The sequence below is a fragment of the Sorghum bicolor genome, chromosome 8 (genome assembly GCF_000003195.3).
Source record: "Sorghum bicolor cultivar BTx623 chromosome 8, Sorghum_bicolor_NCBIv3, whole genome shotgun sequence".
NCBI lineage: Eukaryota > Viridiplantae > Streptophyta > Magnoliopsida > Poales > Poaceae > Sorghum > Sorghum bicolor.
This window is the reverse complement of record NC_012877.2, coordinates 58,132,935-58,155,645: the sequence shown is the minus strand read 5'-3', so window position 1 is coordinate 58,155,645 and position 22,711 is coordinate 58,132,935. Positions and strand designations below refer to the sequence as shown.

General features: G+C 41.9%; 2 protein-coding genes across 6 annotated transcripts; both read left to right on the top strand.

Moving 5' to 3' along the window:
* Positions 3,466 to 4,388, top strand: LOC8074824 (dof zinc finger protein DOF1.6). The gene has a single exon (XM_002443418.2). The coding sequence runs from the start codon at positions 3,561 to 3,563 to the stop codon at positions 4,386 to 4,388; it is 828 nt and encodes a 275-aa protein (XP_002443463.1). The 5' UTR covers positions 3,466 to 3,560.
* On the top strand, positions 8,210 to 21,788 carry LOC8074302 (kinesin-like protein KIN-12F). 5 transcript variants are annotated; one of them, XM_021446378.1, is made up of 38 exons: positions 8,210 to 8,402; positions 8,504 to 8,600; positions 8,737 to 9,397; positions 9,785 to 9,940; positions 10,021 to 10,104; positions 10,183 to 10,302; positions 10,530 to 10,643; positions 10,727 to 10,819; positions 10,911 to 11,071; positions 11,160 to 11,234; positions 11,339 to 11,426; positions 11,515 to 11,573; positions 11,657 to 11,720; positions 11,808 to 11,873; positions 11,954 to 12,127; positions 12,360 to 12,464; positions 12,559 to 12,794; positions 12,902 to 12,971; positions 13,051 to 13,116; positions 13,200 to 13,262; positions 13,385 to 13,464; positions 13,537 to 14,974; positions 15,130 to 15,456; positions 16,093 to 18,450; positions 18,559 to 18,666; positions 18,778 to 18,938; positions 19,029 to 19,116; positions 19,247 to 19,321; positions 19,404 to 19,637; positions 19,717 to 19,815; positions 19,891 to 19,962; positions 20,032 to 20,093; positions 20,169 to 20,280; positions 20,375 to 20,485; positions 20,578 to 20,748; positions 20,837 to 20,902; positions 21,008 to 21,127; positions 21,390 to 21,788. In XM_021446378.1, the coding sequence occupies exons 3-38, from the start codon at positions 8,741 to 8,743 to the stop codon at positions 21,513 to 21,515; spliced, it is 8,259 nt and encodes a 2,752-aa protein (XP_021302053.1). In that variant the 5' UTR covers positions 8,210 to 8,402; positions 8,504 to 8,600; positions 8,737 to 8,740; the 3' UTR covers positions 21,516 to 21,788. The 5 variants fall into 5 exon arrangements, with proteins under 5 accessions (XP_021302053.1, XP_021302051.1, XP_021302052.1 ...); XM_021446376.1 differs by having other exon boundaries at positions 8,210 to 8,413; XM_021446380.1 differs by having other exon boundaries at positions 8,214 to 8,413; positions 8,721 to 9,397.

Here is a 22,711-nt window from a genome sequence, read left to right as displayed (position 1 = left end):
CAGGCGCTGCGCTCTCGTCGTCGCATGCGAATGCAATGCGGCCGCGCGGCGTTGCGGGGCATTTAATTAGCATTGGCGGTTTCCGCTTGGAACTGCGCCGCGGCCGCGGCTTAGCAGCCGCATAGGTACGTGGTACGCGATACAATACGAGACTGTATGGGGGTATAGAGCTGCGGAACGCGTTCTACTTTCTAAAGGAACGTGTGTTGGGACGCAGTGGTTGGCTCAGATAGTTTTACGTGTTGTTTTCAACCAAATGAGTTCGATTCCTTACTATTGTATTATTTTTGTTTCATCTAGGGCTGTCCAACTCCAACCTTAAGGCTCATTGCAGGTCTAGGCCAATGAGTCAATCACCATCTAGATTTTTCGCCGACCGCTCACGGACGGACACGGCGCAGTATCCACACACACTACGAAGTTCCATAGTCGTTTGGGACTGACGTTTCTATGATTGCTCATATATATGATTCGTGTTCCACCGTATTTGGGAACGATGTTCCATGATGTCCCCGTTCCACATTTCGGGACGAAGTTCCCGGAACGGGGAACGTGCCCATGTTCCCGTACCCCGGCTGCTAAGGGCCGCGGACCTGCATATGCCTTGCTCCCACCACCTAAACATTGAGCTTAAGGCCTTGTTTACTTCACCCCGAAATCCAAAAAGTTTTCAAGATTCTCTGTCACATCGAATCTTGCGGCATATGTATGAAGCATTAAATATAGACGAAAACAAAAACTAATCACACAGTTTGACTTTAAATCACGAGATGAATCTTTTGAGCCTAGTTAGTCCATGATTGGATAATATTTGTCAAATAGAAACAAAAATGCTACAGTATCGAAATCCGAAATCTTTTTGGAACTAAACAAGACCTAAGTCATGATTGAAAAAATTACTGTTGGTTGATTTATTATTTGATTTAGGGCCTGTTTGGTACAGCTCACGATAGCTTCATGAGCTGTTGTGAGCTGTTTTTTTTTTGCCAAACACTTATTTCCAAACAGCTTCATGGGTGAAGCTGTTTTTCTCCTCCTCTCACAAAGACATAAGTAGGAAAGAAGCTGAAAAAAAGTAGATTATTGCAGCTCTATCTCTCATTTCTCTCTCTCAATTATGCATGAAGTAGTTTGTGAAGCTATTTTGCCAAACATTTTTTCCAAAACAGCTCAGCTTTATCTAAAAAGTCACTCATAAAGCTATTTTCTAAAAAAACAACTTTACTGGTGAAAACAAACCCTTATTGTTAGAGAAAAACACTCGCTCGCAGATAAAATACCGTTGAAAAAAGAGCCAATGTCCCTCTCCGAGGCCGGCCGTGTCCCGTAGCACGTACCTACGTGCAATTCCTGCCCGCCAATAGCGTACTCCACGTCGTCGTAGATGAAATTGTAATGGTGCTGATCACATGCTATTTCGCTCGGAAAATATAATGTTACAAAATCAGTGGGAAATGAATGTTTCAAATTTGGCAAGAACTTTTACAAAAAAAAAAAGAAAAAGTTATCAGGGCCGGGTGGTCCTAAGCTATAGAACTTATTCCTTAGTGGCTTTGCTGAGCATAGAATTTGGGCTAAAGTGTTAGTGCGCTTTGCTAAGGCTTGGTTTAGTTTTAAACTTTTTTCAAAACTCCTCGTCACATCGAATATTTTGATGTATATATAGAGCATTAAATATAGACGAAAATAAAAATTAATTATACAATTTTGTTTATAATTTGCGAGATAAATTTTTTAAACATATTTAGTTCATAATTAGATAATAATTATTAAATACAAACGAATGTGCTTCAGTAGCTAAAGCTAAAAATTTTAGCGAACTAAGACATAAATAAATAAGAGCGGTGAGTATAGAACTATAGATAGCGAAATAGGCTGGACCTCATGGGCGGCAATGGGGCATATGGGCCATTTAAGTATGTATGGCCCAATACTATGCTATCGGTCCCGTGTCGACTTGGTCTGAAGCCTTTCAACCCGTTGTGGCGGCGTGAGCTCAGCCCATATACAATAAGCAAATAATGACCAGAGTGTTTACCGTTTAGTGTTTAGATTAGATTCTATTTAGCAGGACTTCTCCATCGGTTTCAGGAGAGCCATATTTTCTGCCAAACGGGATAAAATAAAATAGCTCAATCGATGAAGTACCTAAAAACGTACTCTCGCAAAGCTTTGGGGTGTGAAGAAGCTAAAAATTGTGATTTCTCCCGACTTCACCTCATCTCATGTGGCGTTCTATGAGAACATATTTCAAGGAATAAGCTGTTTTGCCAAACAATTTACCAAAACGGGTCCAGCTCCAACGATAGAGCTGTTTATGGAGCTAAAGCCTCCGAAAATTAGCTTCACTAGCGAAGTGGAGCCGTGCCAAACGAGGCCTTATTCTGACCATTTTGGGCAGCACAACCTTGTTATGTTATTTATCTCTAAATGGGTCCATGCTAATGCTGATTTTGGAAAGAGAGAGAGAGAAAAATGGGAGGGATATGAATTGGTGGTGATGGTGGTGCTGCTGTTGTGGCATATATAATAATAAATATAAAAAGGAAATGGGAATTAACTTGTCTAGAGAGAACAATCGTGTCATCGCTAGTGCTAGTGGTGCCGGTGGCATGGCTTGTCTCTTATAAACAAGTTTTACTTACCTTGCGGGGAAGAAGCTAGCCAAGCCAAAACCCGGCAAAGGAATCCTGGGGTTCGGGCATCGGGGCATGCATGAGCATGACACGTCGCTCTCGAGCTTCAAGCAGGACCTCAGCATGCGCAGTCCCGGCCTCCTCGCTCGATCGGCCCGGCCTTATTGATCGAGAGCTAGCAACCAGCTGATGGCTACACGGCGGACGGCGCGAGTGTAGCCGGCCGTTACCCAGGGCTGCAGCAGCAGGTGCAGGGTGGGTGAGTGAGATGCATGCATGAGAGCAGGAAATTATTGTGTGAAAGAGTCTTTTCTTCTCTTTCCTTGTGCATTGCCCATGTGCATTGCCATGCAAGAAGCAAGAAGAATCAGGAATTCGCTCCATTGATCCTCTGCTTCGTCTGCAACAGAAAGCTACGTAACCTTTGTGCTGTGGCCACCCACCCCCCCCTTTGCTGCTTCCTGCTTGGCTGCATGCTGCCACACTGCCACCTCCCTAGTCCGTACCATCCCCAGCAGTCCCCTCTCTGCGTCTGCTTCTGCTCCGCCTCCGCTCGACAAGAACTGTCCTCTGTGCGCGTCCACTGCACACCGCCATCATCCATCGCCGCCGCCGTGGCCGGCGTGCCCTACGCTGGCCCCTCTCTCTCTCTCTCTCTCTCTCTCTCTCTCTCTCTCTCTCTCTCTCTATATATATATATATATATATATATATATATATATATATATATATATATATATATATATATATATATATATATATATATATATATATATATATATAACCACGGTGCTGGTGCACGCCTCTCCAACTCACAGTCTCACAACGGCAGGCAGGACAAGCCATCAAACGACCAAACCGCGCGCCGCCGCCGCCGCAGCAGCAGCTTCTACCTCCATACCTGCTCTGCTATCCATTCCCACCATGGAGGCGCCGCTGCACCAGTTCCCCGTCCCGCCACCGCTGCCGCAGGACGCGTTGCTGCGGCAGCAGGCGGTGGCGGCGCGCGCGCTGATGGTGGCCGCCACCGCCGGAAACAAGGCGGCGGGGCGGGAGCAGTGCCCGCGGTGCGCGTCGCGGGACACCAAGTTCTGCTACTACAACAACTACAACACGGCGCAGCCGCGGCATTTCTGCCGCGCGTGCCGCCGCTACTGGACGCTCGGAGGGTCCCTCCGCAACGTCCCCGTGGGCGGGTCCACGCGCAAGCGCCCGCGCCCGCGCCCCGCGCGCCACACCCGGGCCATGGCCGCCGCCGCATTCGGCGCCGCTGCCATGGCCACGCCTTCAACAACGACGACTGCCTCGGACGGCGGCAGCCCGTTCGCCTCACCAGCAACGTTCCAGGGCGTGGGAGGAGGCGGCGGCCTCCTCCTCAGCTCGCTGCTGCTAGGCTCGGTGTCTGCGTCGTCGTCGGCGTCACCGCTGCTCGCGCTCGGCGCAGCGCCGTTGCTGGAAGGCCGACTCGGCTTCGACCTCGGTTTCGGGGACGCAGCTCTAGGCGGCGGCGGCGGCGGGGGGGCACATGCTGCCGACTTGCCTCACCACCACCAGCTGCCGCTGGGCGGCGGGCCGCCGCTTCTTCCGTGGCCCGCAGCGACGACGAGGATCTTGGAGGGCGACCGCGCGGAGACGACGACCGTGTTCCCCTTCCCGCCGGCAGGCGCGGTGTGGCAGGAGCTCGCCGCGACGGCGCCGGTGGTGGAGGCCGCCGGGCTGCACCACGGCGGCGCCCCGCACCTGCTCCTGTGACTGTGAGGCTCTGTGACACGCTGCGCACATGTGAACGCGTGTACGTGACGAATGACGATGTACTATTCATGTATTACATGCATTTCTGATCGATGCATTGGTTCATTTTTCACGTATTTATGGGGCCTGTGTCAAAGACTGATCATCAAGATATGGGATCAAGATACTCTACTGTTTGTTGTATACTCAACTCGATCTAGTACTCTACTGTTTGTTATATACTCAACTCTAGCTAGTACTCTACCGTTTGTTATATTAATGTACTCAGCTCTTCAGCTCTAGTACTTAGGTCTTGTTTAGTTCCCAAAATATTTTGCAAAAAATTCAGATTCTTTGTCACATCAAATCTTACGGCATATATATAGAACATTAAATATAGATACAAATAATAACTAATTACATAGTTTATCCATAATTGGACGAAAATGCTATAGTATACATTTTGCCTTACTCTCTACTGTTTGTTTTATACTCAACTCTAATCTCTAGTATACTCTACTGTTTAAAACCGTAGGAGTAAAGTTATCCAGACTTTTAACGGTTTAAGAGTGTCTATTTTCCGGTTCCGTAGTTTAGGGTAAAAAATGGGACTGATAAATGTGCAAGTCGAAGATTTTTCATGCATGTATCATATCTCACATTAATATGCTAGTGAGAGGTCTATAGGAGAATGGAAAGCTCTCAAGATGGAGAATGCGGTGGTGTGGCATGCATGATTTGATTCGTGGATTTGGAGGTGGGATTTAGGAGAGGAAGAAGAGGGATGTTTCTTTGTTTCTGTTTTGAGGATGAGAGGCTACGGGATAGACAGGACGTGGGAGAGAGCAAGGAGAGAGAGGGATGGGTTTTTGGGTGGGCTGTTGGAGAACACCAGTTTTGGGGTTGTAACTTATCTACTATGCATGACTCATACTAAAGAATAGTCTCCAATTTGGGTGTTTGTTGTTGGAGATAGCCTAAGGTTGGCCAAAACCATGGCCGGCAATTTGGTTACCAAAAAGTTTGACTGGTGTCAATTTTTGGCCTGGCTTAGTGCACGGCTCGTTTGGGTAGAAACTAAATATGCTCAACGATTCTAATTTGACGTCTAGGAGTGATAATGAGCATATTTTGATCATAAAAAAAATTATATACAAATTAGATCTTGAACCATCTAAGAAAATTTAAGGGTCAATATCATCTCGTTGCACTTTAAATACAAACATGCTGATATAAATTTTATATCCTGAACTTCTATGTAATTTAACTAGTTATTGTTTAAAATTAATATAATTTGACTTTTTCCCTAGTGCACAGAATGATCTGGCATTTTGTGAGGGTCCAAAGTGTGACACAAGAGGGTAAGCCGGGAAGGTAGTAAATTAGGTCACCGAAAACATTTCTAATCTAACAACTTAAACTTGATGTTACATTAGATAAACGTGAATTTCAAGGTAACTAGCGAGTTATGTACTTAAAATTTATCTAGTGTTTCTATCTACCTACCAAAAATAGCCTTTTACCACCCAAAAATAGTGCCTCATGGGAAGATCCCTCGTCTCGAAAAAAAGTCCCTCATCCTACATCTCAGATCCCTTTAACGGTTTAACCAAAGAAAACACGAATGACCTTGTCTCTCTAACAAAACACCAAACTAGGCAGTCTCATTCCAAAAGGCAGGGATAGGGTCATCCCCCCATTCCTTCTATCCTAAAACCGAATACACCCTTACTCACAAAGTGTAGTTTATTAGTTGTTTAGGTTTCTTGTAGGTTATTGATTTGGTAATTTATTTTCAAGATTTAACCACACATTTTTTAGTGGTAAGTAACGTACTTGTCTACAACAAGGTGTCTATGGCGACTTTACCAATCTCGAGTTTTGTTGGCTCAATATTTCGGAGGTGCTCATAAAGTACAATTTGTATGTATACTTTTACAAGAGTGAGTGTGCGCGTGTGGTTATTGGTGTATGTGATGTGTGATTTGAAAAAAAAATCCTTATTCATGCAATATATAAATTCTAATACTATACTCAAAAGTCAAAACAGGTAGCTCAAATATGTAAATATATGCGTAAAATATATTGTGGTAAACAACTTTTTCAAGTATAGATTTTGCTACACTCTGTATGTGTGTATATATATTCTGTGTGGGCGTGTGGCCGAAGTTCTATTTTATTGAGGAAAAAGTCTACATCACCCCCTGAACTATTGGGTGGTGTCTACTTTACCCTCCGAACTATGAAACAGTCTAATTTACCCCCTGAACTATCGAAAACCGTTCAAATTCCCCTCCGGGTGGTTTTGATGGCGGTTTTGCTACAGTAACCATGGTTTTGCTACAGTAACTGTGGTTTTGATTTTTTCTTTTTTCCTATTTGTTTTCATATAATCTTTGAAAAATCATAGTAAATCACAGAAAAATTAAAAAATAGAAAAAATAATTTTGTTGGACTCCTCATGAGTAGATCTACGCAATGAATATATAATATGGTATACTTTAGTACAAATTTTTTCTATAGCTTTAAATTAGTTAGAAAAATCAAAATTTATCTGTAATTAACTGGAATAATTCATAGCTGCAGCTTCTGTGGTCCAATTGTGGTGAATTTTTTTTGTGGACTAATTATTCTATGCTTGAACTATAGTAAATATTTCATACTCATCGGATCATGTATAACTTAGTTATAGATTTATTTATATTTAACAAGCATTAACCTGAATAAACCTGAATAAACTTAGTTATACATGATCCTATGAGTATGAAATATTTACTATAGTTCAAGCATAGAATAATTAGTCCACCATAAAAATTTCACCACAATTGGACCACAGAAGCTGTAGCTATGAATTATTCCAATTAATTAGAGATAAAATTTGATTTTTCTAACTATTTTAAAGCTACAGAAAAGATTTATATTAAAGTATATCATATTATATATTCATTGCGTAGATCTACTCATGTGGAGTCTAACAAAATTAGATTTTCTATTTTATGATTTTTTTTGTGATTTACTATGATTTTTCAAAGATTATATGAAAACAAATAGGAAAAAAAAGTCAAAACCACGGTACTGTAGCAAAACCGCCATAAAAAACCGTCGGGGGGGGGGGTGTGTTTGATTTGAACGGTTTTGGATAGTTCAGGGAGTAAATTAGACGGTTTCATAGTTCGGGGGTAAAGTAGACACCACCCCATAGTTCAGGGGGTGGCGTAGACTTTTTCCATTTTATTGATGAAGCCATACAAGCGATATATGCTCCTGGACTAACAATATATATTGACAACAGTAAAATTAATGATTTGTTCGTTTGAGCTCATCAGTCAAATCTGCTAGTCTTTCAGCAGTATTTTTCTCTTATAATAAATTAACCAACAGTATTTTTATTAGCCAAACGAACAAGGCGAAGCAACATGTAAACTTTACAATATATGCTTCTGGACTATAATACGGCGGGTGAACTTTTTTCACTGCCCTATGGAGCCCCCTACCCTAATTTCGATCAGACGGGACATCATAATAATTTAACAAAGATGGTAAACGCTGTCAATTTAAACAAAGATTTTCTCATTTGTCTCCGGGCTGATCTGCTGACCCTCCAAATTCGAACCCTCCCCGCGGGGGCACCTGCCCACCGCGTGATCCCATCCGCGCCGTCCACCGCCTCGAGGGAATAAGATCGCGGCCGTCCGTTTCGAATGCCTCTCCGCCTCGATTCAAATCCTTGTCTGGCCTTCCAGCGGGCCCCACTCGGGCCCACGTCTCGACCAACGGGCAAAGGCACCGCCGCATAATGCACTGCGCCGTTCGCCACTGTTCGTCTGTTCCTCCCGCAGCCCTTCTTCACGCAGCAGACGCGGGGAGGGAGAGGGAGAGGGAGAGGGAGAGGGAGAGGAGTGAGGGTTCTAGAACCTTCTAGAAGGGGGTACTCCTTCCTTGCCAGGGGCAGCAGCTCCCATTGCGCCGCGCCTTCTGCGGCGCCGTCGTTCCGCCCTTCCTCCTGTACCCGAGTTATTCTACTCCACCAAAGTGGTTCGAATCGAGTGCGGCGCGATCTGAATTTCTCCACCCACCCAAAATTTGAAATCTCCTGCTCCTCTGACGCGGATCTCCTCCTCCTCCTGCTTCTTCAGCTTCCAGCAGCAGGCGGCCGCGGCGGCAGCCGACAGAGAGCACCATTCGCCGCCTCGCCATCCTCCTGGTCACCGCCTCCGCCTCCGCCCCGCTCAGGTGCCTCCGCCGCCTCACCCTCCCAGCATTTGGGCAACAGCTTGCTTCGATTGTGTTTCGGGCGGGTGGATTTTTTTCTTACCAATTATTACCATCCCTCTTGGTGCCAACTCTTATAAGTTTGGCGCTGCTGCAGAATAATGGTGAGGGATCACGCCGCGCTCCGCCGAACTCCGGCCAAGGCTTCCGCCTCGGAAGCCGGCAACAACGACGAGAACGCTGCGGGCGACGCCCCAGATGTGGCGGCCGTCGCCGTCGCCGCCTCCGCGGACCCCGGCCGCCCTCCGCTGCTCGCCATCCAGGTCCAGCCGCCGGCGTCCGGCCTGAAGCGGAAGCCGCCCGAGTCGCCGGCGCCGACGCCCTCCAAGCTCCCGTTCCGGACCCCCGAGAAGGCCGCCGGGCGGAGCCGGTTCGGCTGGGTCCCGCCTCGCGCCGACGAGGCCCCACCGCGGGCCGGCGTGGGGGCGGCGACCCCGCACAGCGCGATGACCACGCCCCGTGCGCATCGCGGCAAGGCGGCGGCGGCGGCGGCGGCGCCGTCGGCCTCCGAGGGCGGGTCCACGCACAGCACGCCCACCAAGAGCGTCGTCAAGCCGGCGCACAGCATTGGGATGAGCGGGTCGAGGCCGCCCATGAGCGGTGGCGGGCCCAGGGGGCCAGGGTTTGGCCTGGGGTTCACCCTTGCGGGGAGGGGGACGCCGATGTCATTTGGTCCGCCCACGGTGGTGAATTCCGTGGAAGTGCCTCATTTCGAGCTCCGAGAGGACCCCTCCTTCTGGATGGACAACAATGTGCAGGTGAACTACATCTACTGCACATCTCTTGCCGCTATCGTGGGAATTTCACGAATTTTCGTGAAGTTTGTTCTTGATGCATGTGTATATATTGGTCCCATATTACACAATTGCTGGAACATAGGGATTCACCTTTTTGGTATATGGTTTATTGTACACAAAATAGTGATGCATTCAATGGACAAACACTAGCACTTGCGCTGATTTGGTCATGGTTGTGTAGTAGAGTAGTATAAATGTTCCTTAGTTACTGATTGCGTGGATATCCTAAATATGAACTGGTTAGTTTTATTTACTTTTCCTGTCTCTTTGAACCTTGAGTTATAAACACGTCCATATGTTGGCGAGTCAACTTCAGCAAACACTCTTAACTTGTGGTTCATTTTCCAGGTTGTCATCCGTGTGCGCCCCCTAAATAATAATGAGAAGAACCTGCAAAGTTATTATCGATGCTTGAGACAAGAAAGTGCGAAGAATATCACTTGGATTGGGCAGCACGAAACTCGTTTTACATTTGACCATGTTGCTTGCGAAGCAGTGGATCAGGTTTGCTAGAATCCAGTTTGACTTGTGATTGGGTTATAGTTCTTGGTTTGTGTGGTTAACTGCTGAGTTTGCTTTTCCAGGAGGTGCTCTTCAGAGTTGCTGGTTTACCAATGGTTGAGAACTGTATGGCTGGATACAACAGCTGTGTGTTTGCTTATGGACAGGTCTTTACCAAATTTATTTGTGATTTACTCGTTGCCAAAGGAATGCTTTCCCTCCTTTGAATTTTCAGTTGTTTGCAGACTGGAAGCGGAAAAACATATACAATGCTTGGTGAAATAAGTGATCTGGAAGTGAGGCCTAGTCCAGACCGAGGGATGACACCACGCATATTTGAGTTCTTATTTGCTAGAATTAAAGCGGTAATACTACAAAGTTGTTTTTGTCTCTTTGGTAGTTTCAAACATACGTAGTTCATTATCTGATTAGATGAGCATGTATCTCATGTACAAATGTACCACTTTTCACCGTACCTTGTTTTTATAATACATATGAAAAGGCACTGTGGGGAACTCCTGCAGTTTTGCATAAAGAAAAGTATCATATGTGCTATAATCATTGCATTATTATGTGAAACTTAAATTGATAGGAAGAAGAGAGCAGGAGAGATGAGAAACTCAAATACAGTTGCAAGTGTTCTTTCCTGGAGATATATAATGAACAAATTACAGATCTTCTTGATCCTTCTGCCACAAATCTCCCAGTAAGCTTTCGTGTTGTCGCTTCAAGATGACATGACCTTTCAACATGACACCATGATATTTACTAACATTTTTTTATGTGCAGCTCCGAGAAGATATAAGGAATGGAGTGTACGTCGAAAATTTGACTGAATTGGAAGTTGGCTGTGTCAGTGACATAATAAAACTCCTGATGCAGGTAAGTATGTTTGCTGTTTGATCTTTTTCTTGTGAATAACTGGTAAACTGATCATATTGAAAATATTCTGCTTGGTCAAAACCTGCTTCAGGGTTCTGCCAACAGAAGAGTGGCTGCTACAAATATGAACCGTGAGAGTAGCCGCTCCCACAGTGTTTTCACCTGTATCATTGAGAGTAGGTGGGAGAAGGATTCAGCATCTAACTTACGGTTTGCAAGACTAAATCTTGTTGATCTTGCTGGGTCTGAAAGGTAGGAGACTATTCTGTCAATTGTGTCACAGTATATTGTGCTCAGTTCAATCATGGTTCTTGTCTTCTTGATAATCCACTTGAAACAGGCAGAGGACGTCTGGAGCAGAAGGTGAGCGGCTGAAGGAAGCTGTTAATATTAACAAATCGCTATCAACACTTGGGTTTGTACTTGCCACTCAAACTTTTAGATAAATAATATTCTATGGCATGACAAGTTTTTGTTCGATCGCTCAGCCACAAGTGTTATCACAATTTTGCATTGCAGTCTTGTGATAATGAGTTTAGTTGATCTAGCGCATGGCAAACAAAGACACGTTCCATATAGGGACTCAAGATTGACATTTCTTCTCCAAGTAACAGTCTTGACACATCATGTTAAGTTTCAATATATCTGAATTCCCTTGATCTCTGAAATTATTCTATTTCATTTACAATATGCAGGATTCACTTGGAGGGAACTCGAAAACTATGATCATTGCAAATGTCAGCCCTTCAGTATGGTAATGATTCTTATGTCTGGTATAATTACAAATGTATGTGAACTTGTTAAATATTGTGATATCCTTTTTGTGTATTCGTACAGTTCTGCTAATGAAACACTCAGTACCCTGAAGTTTGCTCAGCGTGCAAGGCTCATTCAGAACAATGTTAGTATATGCCATTTCAGTATTTTTATCTTCTAAAACATCTTAGGTTACTAACCACAAGCAATTCTTTCCCATTCAAATTGTAAGGCGGTTGTTAATGAAGACGCTTCAGGAGATGTGTCAGCTTTGCAACATCAGATACGTCTCCTAAAGGTGATGTATGGAGAATTTTAGATCTACCTTTTTTGTTCCATATGTCATGATCCTAAACTAAAATAATGTCCTTCTATCAGGAGGAGCTTGCTGTCCTCAAGCGTCAACATGTCACTAGATCTTTATCCTTCTCTGCTGATGTTTGTGAAGGTGATATTGATGATGGTAGTGAAAACATGAGTGTGGATGATAGGAATGACAATGATGCCCATAACGAACACTTTTTGAAAGATATACGATTTTCAAATAAGCAGGTAAGCTGTGTTCATTTGAAATTTGTCCACTGGATCTCATGGCTTAGTTTTACATGCTGATTGCTTGTTAGAGTTGAACATCTATTTTGAGCTTCACGAGGTTTTTAATATTATTGATCGTAAAAAAGCAAACACATCTCTAGTTACATGGTCTTGTTCTTTTTACTTTGCATCGCCGGAAATCGATCAAAGTAAAAGTTTATTCGCTTATATATACATAAATTTATTGCAGGTGAGGTCACTGAAAGAAGCACTAGCCGGAGCATTGCGGAGAGAATCAACTGCAGAAAATACTATTAGGGATCTTGAACTTCAAATTGAGAAGTTGAATGAATTGGTAATTTCTGGTGACAACAAAATACTTTTTGCAATACCAACCGATAAAAAATTGTAAGGTGACATAATTATGTTTTTTTGGGATGTGTCCAAAGGTTAAACAAAGAGAGGATGATACAAGATCGGCTAAGATGATGCTTAAGTTTCGAGATGCGAAGATTCATAGAATGGATGCTCTTGTGAACGACAAATTGCCAGCAGAATCATATCTACTGCAAGAAAACAAAACCTTGTCACAAGAAGTTGAACTTCTTAGGGCAAGAATTGATAAAAATCCAGAAGTAACTCGTTTTGCACTAGAGAATATTCGTCTCTCAAGCCAACTGCAGAAGTATGCAGTATGCACATATAATTATATTACACTTTAAGCACATAGTGCTACTTTGCATGCAGACACAGAAATGTTGCACTGAAGTAAATATTTTGGTGTATTTATAGGTCCCAGCACTTCTCCGACGAAGGGGAGAGGGAGCTTCTATTGAATGAAATTTCTGAGCTTCGAGATCAGGTCTTTATTAAACCTTATTTTGTACTTCTAGTAGGTGCACTTTACTGTTTATTTTACTCAACTTTCCTTGCCCTGACAGGTTTCACAAATACTTGAAGAGAGGATAGAAACTGATCAGCAAAATATCTTTTCTGACAAAACCAAGGTTAAGTTCGTATTTAGTTCTCAGTGCACGTTTATTCTGCCCACAAGTTTACTCAAAGTTTTTTTCTTTTTGGACAATTTCAGGACAGCCAACAGCATTGCACTGGTCTAGCTCCAGCAAGTGATGCTGAAATTTTGCATATGCAGGTATCCTTTTGCCCTCTAGAGGAGCACTAAATTATTTCTTTCTAGCTGTATTGACTAAAAGTCTACTGTTCCATGTGATGTATTAACAGATTTCTTTTATAAATCTCTTTTTTTATGTCCAGTTGAAAAGGACCAGCCAAGAACTAGAAACATGTAGACGCGACTTGCAAGTTTCCTTAGAATCAAACAAAGCACTAACAAGGTAATTGCATATTCGCAAAAAAAGGTTCTTGGTTGGAGTTTCTGTTATTGAAGCAAGTAAATCACTTCACAGGGAAATAGCTGATCTTGTGGAAGAGAGAACAGCCCGTGCAGAAGTTGAGGAAAAATCAGCTGGTTTAGGTGATAAACTGCAAGAAGCAAATATACATATCCTCCAATCGTGTAATCATTGTGAGGCCATGGAAAGGGAATTGAATGAGTCAAGATCTGTTATTGAGGCTCTTGAGTCAGATCAGATTATGTTGATAAATAAAATAGATGAACTTAAGAAGAAGAGGTGTGTCGAAATCTCAAGTTTGAACAATGAACTTGACCTCAACCATAGACAGGATTACTTGACCAAAGAGGAGCCCAGAGCGAGATTTCTTGAGTGTTTTGATAAAGAAGATTCACCTTTGCAGAGAAAGATTAAAAGAATGCAAGCTTCACTTGAGAAGGCACGGAAATTAAATACAAGGTACCAAATAGATCAGGCATCACACTGTTTTGCTGAGAAAGAAATGGATGAAGTTCGTAGACAGGTGGAGACTGAAACAGCTAAGGTGATTGAATGCTTAGAACAAGATCTGGTATCACTCCAACAGCAACTAAATGCAAGCAACAAAAATGACTTGTTAGCCAAACAAAGAATAAATGAACTTCAGCTAGAAATAAAGCAGTTGAATGATAAGTTACCTGAGGTGTTGAAAGAGAATGAAATACTTTCTTCTGTGATCAAGGAAAAAGAAAAGGAAATTGAAGCATTGACCAATGACTGGAACAGATTAGCTGGTGACATTGGAAGCTGTCTTGTGGATGGAAATATAGCTTTAGATGAAGCTTCTGATCAGGCTGCCTTTATTTCCAAATCTTTATCTCAAAGAAAATGGATCGAGAAACAAGTTCAGAAGATGTGTAGTGGTATATCTGAAAGAGATGGGCTACTTGAAGAGCTTCAGAACAGGTTGAAAGAGGCAGATAATATACGATGTGACTTAGACTTGAAGTTAAGGTCCTTAAGAGGAGCAATGCAGGCTGTAAATGAAGAGCATCAGCAGGAAAAATGTGATCAAGAAAAAGAAATATATCTTCTAAGATCACAAATATCTGAACAAGGACTTGTGAACTATCACCAATTAGAAGAAATTCACAGAATAAATCTTTTGTTGGATGAATCAATTGAGACATTTCTGCAGAAGGAGGTTCTGGAACAGAACTATGTTTCTTTACAAAAGGCAATGGGAGAAGAGATTCATCGGCTGGAGTCACAATTAGACCAGTCAAAGGTACATTTTGCTCATTTATTGAGTCAGATTCAGGACAAGGAACAGTCTATTGCAAAGCTGAAAAATGAAGAGTTCAATGTTTTGTCAAGACTGATGTCAGAAGTTCTGAAGGCAAATGGTATTTCACGTGAACTTCGAATTGGATTCAATACATTGCAGTCAAGCCTTTCTATGAGCCCTGAGGAGATCACCTGTCAAAATTCAGACTTGAACTTGGAGGATCGGGTAAGCTAATGCTCTTGTTATTTGGTATCAAGGTGTGAACAATACAATCCACTGTTATATGTCAGTAAGTTCCTCACATTGATCAATCTAAGTCAATTTAAGACTTGCAATCCTTAATCATTCAGGGTATGACCATATTTTAAATGATGTTGTAGGTTGACCTTAGGATCAACGAAGCGTCCCAATCTGTGGAGCAGCAAAATGTTGAGGTTCTTTGCCAACTTAGCAAGGAAATCGAGCTTGCAGTTCTAGGAATGCAGATAATGCAGTCTCAAATGGCTAAACTTCTTCAAGAAAAAGAAAATGTGAAAGAATTTCATTTGGAGAGTCAAAAAAGAATTAATGATCTAAGTAGTGATGTCCTTAGATTGAATTCACAAATGATTGAAACAGAAAGATCCTATGAAGCTAAATTGAAAGAGATGAATACAAAGATCCAAGAACAGGATGCATCATTTATTTCGTGGAATGAAGAAAAAGAGGTAATGACTGAAAGGCCATTATGCTCTCTCCATAAAAGTATTTTGTTTCTAAAAAGCTTTGTGGTTTGATGAATAACTATATCTTCCCTTTCAGTTTGTGTAGTAATTTATCATATTTAGCCCTTTTTTTCTTCCTTGCAAAAATACCTCTCTCTCTCTCTCTCTCTCTATCTCCCCCTCACTTTTTGTCCAGTAAAAGAATTCTTCACTGCTGTATACTGTATGTTTGACATGTAGAATGTGATAACGCGCAACAAGTAACACTTAATAGTAGAATGTTTTATGATGCTTTATGGAATTTCTAGTAAAATAGCTCCTTTGGGGTTTGCCATATTGGTTTAAAACATCGTCATCCATGTTTTGTTAACAAAAGTGTTAAAGAACTCAAGGGTACATATGTCATACTGTTGTTACCTGATTTGGAAACTTTCAGTTGTTATCTGATGTTGATTATGGATATTTATGCACTACAATGTGTGTTGGCCCTACCAGACACATTGTTTGCTTATGGAGATAAGTATATAACAGTTATAGGTCTGCGTCTGATGATGAAGGCTTGTTTTATCTTTCCTTGAGTTAGTCGATCTGGATTCCTCACTGCCTCTGTGATCATATCCACACATCACAATTTTTCAGGCACTTGAAATTGAGGTTTCTGAGGCAAAACTTGTTGTGGCCCAGAAATCTTTTGAGTCTGCAACTCTTATAGCCAAGTTTGAAGAAGCGCAAGCAACTATTAGTGATGCAGACTCTACGGTCAAGGCACTGGTTGAAGCGAACGAAAAGGCAAAACTTGAAGCAGAAAAGTATCAAGAGAGGGAAACTTCGTTTATTGCTGAAAGGGAAGGCATGTTAAGTGAAATTAATAGTCTGAAGAGGCTGCTGGATATGAAAGAACAAAGTTACAAGCTTATGGAAAAGAAATTTCAGTCAGGCTTGCTTGAAGCAAATGAGCTAGCTCTTGAGCTGGAAGATGGCATTAGACTTCTGCAGAATTTGTTACTACAGAAGCTTGAGTTTGTTTCTTCTGACGTTGAGTGGATGAAGGAAAGGGTCCAGCAGTTTGCAGAGTTGACCAGAAAATGGTTAGAGGAGAATTGGCTGGAGATAATTGGCAAAGATTGTGCTATTTCTGTGTTGCACCTCTGTCACATGGGGATTCTTTTGGAGAGAATCACTGGGTTGAATGCAGAAAATGGTTTCCTTCAACGTGGGCTCTGTGAGTCTAATTCTTTGATATCTAAACTGCGAGAGCACAATGACAAAGCCAAGGATGAACTAGAAATGTGCAGTGTTCTCAAAGGGAAGTTATTGCTTGACATCAACCATAGTTTCAGTCGTATTGCAAAGAAGGAACAAGAAGCAACCGAGTTGAACTCAAGATTAGATTCTTTTGAGAACAAGATTCTGCATTTGCAAGCACAAGAAGAAGCAATGGTGGCACGGTCAAATTCCATGCACAGCGAGCTTTCCATTTTGATTGAAGAGATTGATGCTACAAATAGGAGTGCCTTGGAAGCTGAATCCAAAGAAAAAGAAGAACTGCGCCACCAACTGGATGAAGCTTCGCTTCTCAGTGAAATGTTGAAGGATAAAATGCTTGTAGAGTTGAATCTACTTCAAACAGATAACTACATACCTTTAAATAATATTCAAGGCTGCAACGAATTTGAGCTGTGCAATTCACTTGCAGATTATCGATGTGATTTGGTGATGACCAGTATTATGGCAAAGGATATCGAGTCTACTGTTTTGGCTCGGGAACTGAAGCAACACAAACTACAGCTGCAAGAACAAAGAGTTATGTTTACTGATGTCCTTGAAGAATTGATGGCGGAAGCAACTTTATGGAAAGTGGACCTGCATTTGGAGAATATTGCAATCTGCACTTTACATGAGGAGAACAATAAGGCAAGGGTTGATTTGGAGAGCCTGAAGCAAAATGGTGAAGAATCTATGAAAATTCTGCATGCCATGAACGAGGAAAACACAACACTTAAATATTCAATTGCCTCCTTAGAATCTAGGATCACATCCTTCCAAACAAATTTGGATGCAAAAAACAAAGCTTTGATGGAGTTGGAATGCTCTCATGCAACCATATGTAGGGAGCTGGAACTGAAAACTGATGCCATGAATCGCATAAGTACTAGAGAAAATTATTTCAGTTCTGAAAATGCAACATTGAAGCAGGAAATTAGAAATATTTTGTGCAAGGATCAGCGCATGGTTGAATTAATGGCTAACATTGAAGCTGATAAGTTATTTGTCACCATTGAAGGCCGCTTGCAACTGGTTACTGATCATGTGCACAATTACATTTCTGAGCAAATTAACATGGTAAGCAAGTTGTCCAATGAGTTAGACATCATTGAAGTATCAGCTCAGGAATTAAGCACCCAGAATTCTCTTCTCGAATCTGAATTAATCAGGAAAGAGGAATTAACAAAGGGCTTATCATTTGATCTTAGCCTGTTACAAGAGTCTGCATCTGTTGCAAAAGATCAAGCAGCCGAGATTACAGAGTTGAGACAAGTAATAAAATCTTTGGAACAAGAGCTTGCATGTAAGTCGCTTGAACTTGATGATGTTGTTTCTGATAGGCAACAACTAGAAGCAAGAATCTTGAAGTGTGATGGAACTGTTGCTGCCCTAGAGGAGGAACTGGGAAAAAAGTTTGATGAATTAAACATGGTTTCTATGGAGAATGCTGAACTGAAATCACAGCTCCAGTATATTGAAGAGATTAGTTGCACTATGGAGGAGTTAGCTGATAAACGTGAAGTCATTGGAAGACTTGAAGAAAAGTTGATTGAACTGAGAACTTTAATTGATGAAAGGGATGTCTGTGTTCAGAGCTTGCAAAATGGTTTCTCCAAACTCTCAGATGAAAAGGCATCATGTGACACTGAGTTGCTGATCTTGAAGGAAAAGCTGGAGATGGCTCAGGCACTTGCAGAAGAAAGTGAAGCAATTGCTACAGAATCTCGGCAGGTGCTTAGAACTTATTTGATTATTATTAAATTGATGTGTATTCATTGAAATGGTTTTCAATTCTTGTTTCTGTGAATATAATTGTCCCAATTCCATTGAAAATTGCAGATAGCTGAGGAACATAAGGCATATGCTGAAGGGAAGGATGAAGAAGTAAAGGTATTGGAGAAGTCAATTGAAGTGCTTGAGAATACGGTGTGTACTTTAGAAAGCGAAGTAAGTTGTGCTGCTTCTTTTATTTAAGTGTTGATTAACCATTCAATTTTGTTTGCCATCATTTTGAATGTTTATTCTTTATCAACACTAATTTTGGCTATTTCTCCTAAGGTGGACATTGTCAAGGAAGAAGCAGAGCGGCAAAGAATGCAGCGAGAAGAACTGGAAGTGGAGCTGCAGAAAGTTAGGCAACAAGTGCTAGCTGTTCCACCCTCTGGGAAAGCAAGGAGATATATGGAAGATGGAATGGTTGATTTAGCTGACTCATCCAGGTTTGTATGGTTATTTTCAGTTCTGTTACAAGCTACATATATTTACAGTTGTAAGAGAAACAGTTGCCACTCAACCTGACTCTCTTGCAGGCACCCAACAGATATGCATAATGAGCTTCTCTGTGCTCAGGAGACTATTACAATACTGAGAAATGAGGTTTCTAAGAAGGAATCTGAGGTAATCACAGATTTGTTAATTGTTAACCAGCTCACTTGCAAGGTTTTATTAGTCATTCATGCATTCGTTTTACTGCTGTAAAGTGTAGTCCTTGTTGTAGATTTCAGTACTATTTTTTTTCTCTTTATAGATTGCTCAGTGCAAGGAACATATCTCAGAGATAAATATTCATGCTGAGGCAGCGGCACAAGAATACAAGCGCAAGGTAAACTTTGTGTGTCTGTTTATTTTGAAGAACTCAACTTATTAATAATCCAAATAAAACTAATGAAAAATGATCTGGTTAGTTGATGGAGCTGGAGGTCATGGCACAACAGGTTAAGACAGACAATTCCTCAGCATATGCTTGCCCTGGGAGACAAGAGAAGATTAACTCAAAACCTCGGGGTTCAGGTTCTCCATTTAAATGTATCGGCATCGGCTTTGTACAGCAAATGAATTCTGAGAAAGATGAAGAGCTTAGTGCTGCGAAGCAACGTATTGTGGAACTTGAGGGCATTGCAGCTAGTAGACAAAGGGAGGTGAGGTTACTCTTAGCTTTTCTTTTTTTAATCTACTTTTTATTATTTTGCCAACCTATATTTATTATTTTGTTTGAAGATATTCATGTTGAACGCGAAATTAGCAACAACAGAGAGCATGACGCATGATGTGATTCGTGATATGCTTGGGGTTAAAATGAACATGACAACTTGGGCGGTAGGTATTTGGATTTGTGTACCTCATTCATCGTAAAATGTTCTCAGTTATGCATCTAAACCAATTATGTTGCAGGCTCTAGCTGACAACCAGCAAAAGCTGGAGACAAAAGAGTCAACTACTTCTCAATCACAGGAAAGTAAAGAGGTAAGTTCTGCATAATAATTTTTGTCAACTAATCTTCCTTAGCATTTATTTTATAACATATATGTTCAGCAGTCCAATGAGCTGATGAAGTTGAAGAAGCAGCTTGATGAATTGATTGAAGAGAGACAGAGGTAGATATTTCATCTGTGACCTCTTAGCATCTCAATAATAGGTCATAGTGACAACATGTTAATTTTATGGTACAGTTGGCTTGACGAAATAAACCAGAAACAATCAGAACTTGGAACTGCCCGCATTACTATAGAGAAATTACGACAACGAGAACACTTTATGGTAGCTGAAATAGAGTTGTTAAAGGTACATCGATTCATTTTTCTATTGCAAAAGGACCATTCTTATTCCTCTCTCCTTATGGTATATTTTGTAATTACTGTTGGATGGTAATTTGTAGGCTGAGAATTCAAACTACAAAACTATCATCCTTAATCTTGAAGCTGATGTGAAGAACCTTACCAGACAACAGAATCTTCAGCTTCGAATAAATCACCATGTCAAAACAAAGGTAATGATCATTTTTGGTACTTAATTTGGCTTTTGTGAACATTGGTGTTTTCCTGTGTGGTCATCTCTATGCATCTTCACACCACTGAACAGGAAGAGAATATCCTGCTGAAAAGGCAGAATGAAGAGCTAAGTGCAAAGCTGAAACAGCTGGGGGGCATCCTTACCCGTACAAAGGAAAAGCTTGCCCGCTACAGGGTTTCAGATGGAAAAGATCCACACGAACAGATAGAAGAGGAAGAGCTTCTGAGGAAGAAATTAGATGTGTGTCTGCTTTCTTTTTATTTGTCAAATAGTTATGCAAAAAGGTGTGAAAACTGTTTGCACTGACAAACAGTCTGATTGTGAACAGGAGAGCGAACAAGATAGAAGTCAGCTGGTAGAAAATCTATCAAGTTTATGCTCCAGTATTCTGAAGGTATACATGAATGTCTTACTAGGAACTTAAGAAGTAATGTTATCATGCACTTGATACTGGTTTGGTAGATTTACAAGGCCAAGCACTAATCCTGCTGTTGTGCAGGTTGCTGGAGTTACGAACTCTGAATCTGACGCTAGTCTTTTGAAAGCATTGGAATGCTTAAATCAGCTCCAGTGCCGTATTGCTTCTTTGGAAAGCGAAGTTGAGGATCTAAATTTAAAGGTAATGATGTGGTAATTCAATTTTTATTTGAGTTGATTGACTCTTCATATTTGGTGGGTAATGATGTGGTGTAATTCATTTATGAATTGAACAGACTGAATCTTTATATTGGGTAGGACTCTTTCTTTCTATGCCTGGTTTAGCATGCACTTCATATAAACACACAGCCATATGTATATTCACTTTGAAGTCTAAAGCCAATCTCATATGTTAATTCCATGTTTTCATGCAACTGATTCCTTTACAATTGCAACGTATGCAGTGCAAACTATTGCGTGAAAAAGCCCGCCTGTCAGAGCTCCGGAGCAACTCTTTGAGCACAGGGGCAAAGGACAATTTGACATCACCCAGCCCGGACACATCGCCAAGCATTTCGTCCTTCCGATGACACAGCGGACTGAGATAATATATCACCTAACCTAGTGTACATACATAACACATTCTGTGTAACTAGTTAGCCGTCAGCTAACAGCATCGTGCAGGTCTCATGCATCTCCTAGTACAGTCGAACCGCTCAGGGGATTAGGACCCATTTCAGTCCAACAATCCCTTCTGCTGATTTTATATCTGTTGTACCATCTGTACAATATACTGTGTATATATACTCGATCGTTGGGAGGCCTTTCACCCCTAAATCCAAAAACTTTTAAGATTCTTCTCACATCGAATTTTGCGGCACATGCATGGAGCATTAAATTTAGATAAAAAGATAGTGAATTGCACAATTTGTCTGTAATTTACGAGACAAATCTTTTGAGCATATTTAATTCATGGTTGGGCAATAATTATTAAATATAAACAAATGTGTTATAGTGTTAAAATCCAAAACCTTTTTGGATCTAATCTAGGCCTGGATATTTGTCTTGTTCTTTCTTTTTTCTAATGTAAAGGAAAACGTAAAAATTGGAGTGCAGTTTCTACCCATGCAATATAGTGCTATATTTATGCAGACTTTTAGCTGTCCGGTCCGGATCCAAGGTAAATCTTGTGTGGATACACTTTTTTCTTTCTCAATTTACATGTACTGAGGTGAAAAATTAAAATTTTTTCACTTTAATCCACTTCGACGTATATATTCTAGTGTGAATAAATACGAGTGCATGTTAACACTCCTGTGCTCCTTTTGTCCTTTATTTGTGTCGTTTTCGCCTTGTTTGTTTGGACTTATCAACCAAATCTGTCAGCCATTCAATAGTATTTTTCTCTCACCATAAATCAGCTAACAATGCCATAGTTTAGTAGTTGCCATGTCCTTTTTTTTTTTTTTTTTATGGAAATTGAACTAGCGTCGTTGGTGAGAAAACGATGCCACGCCGCGCCACACAATGGCCAAGTCAAAGCTCGGCTGCATGACCCTGCTGCAGCAGCACCGCTGGCTGCTGCTGAGTAGGCCTTCCCTCTTTCCGGCCGCCGCATGAGACGAGCCGCCTCGCGTCGAGGGTCCCACGCCGACCCCACATGTCATCCGACCAACCAACCCCACGCGCGCGTGTCGTCGTTTCCTGCTCCGGACCGGTTTGCCGGTTGGTTGGTTGGTGCTGTGTGCCTTTGCCGCTCGCTGCCGCGGAGGCACGAACCGCGCCG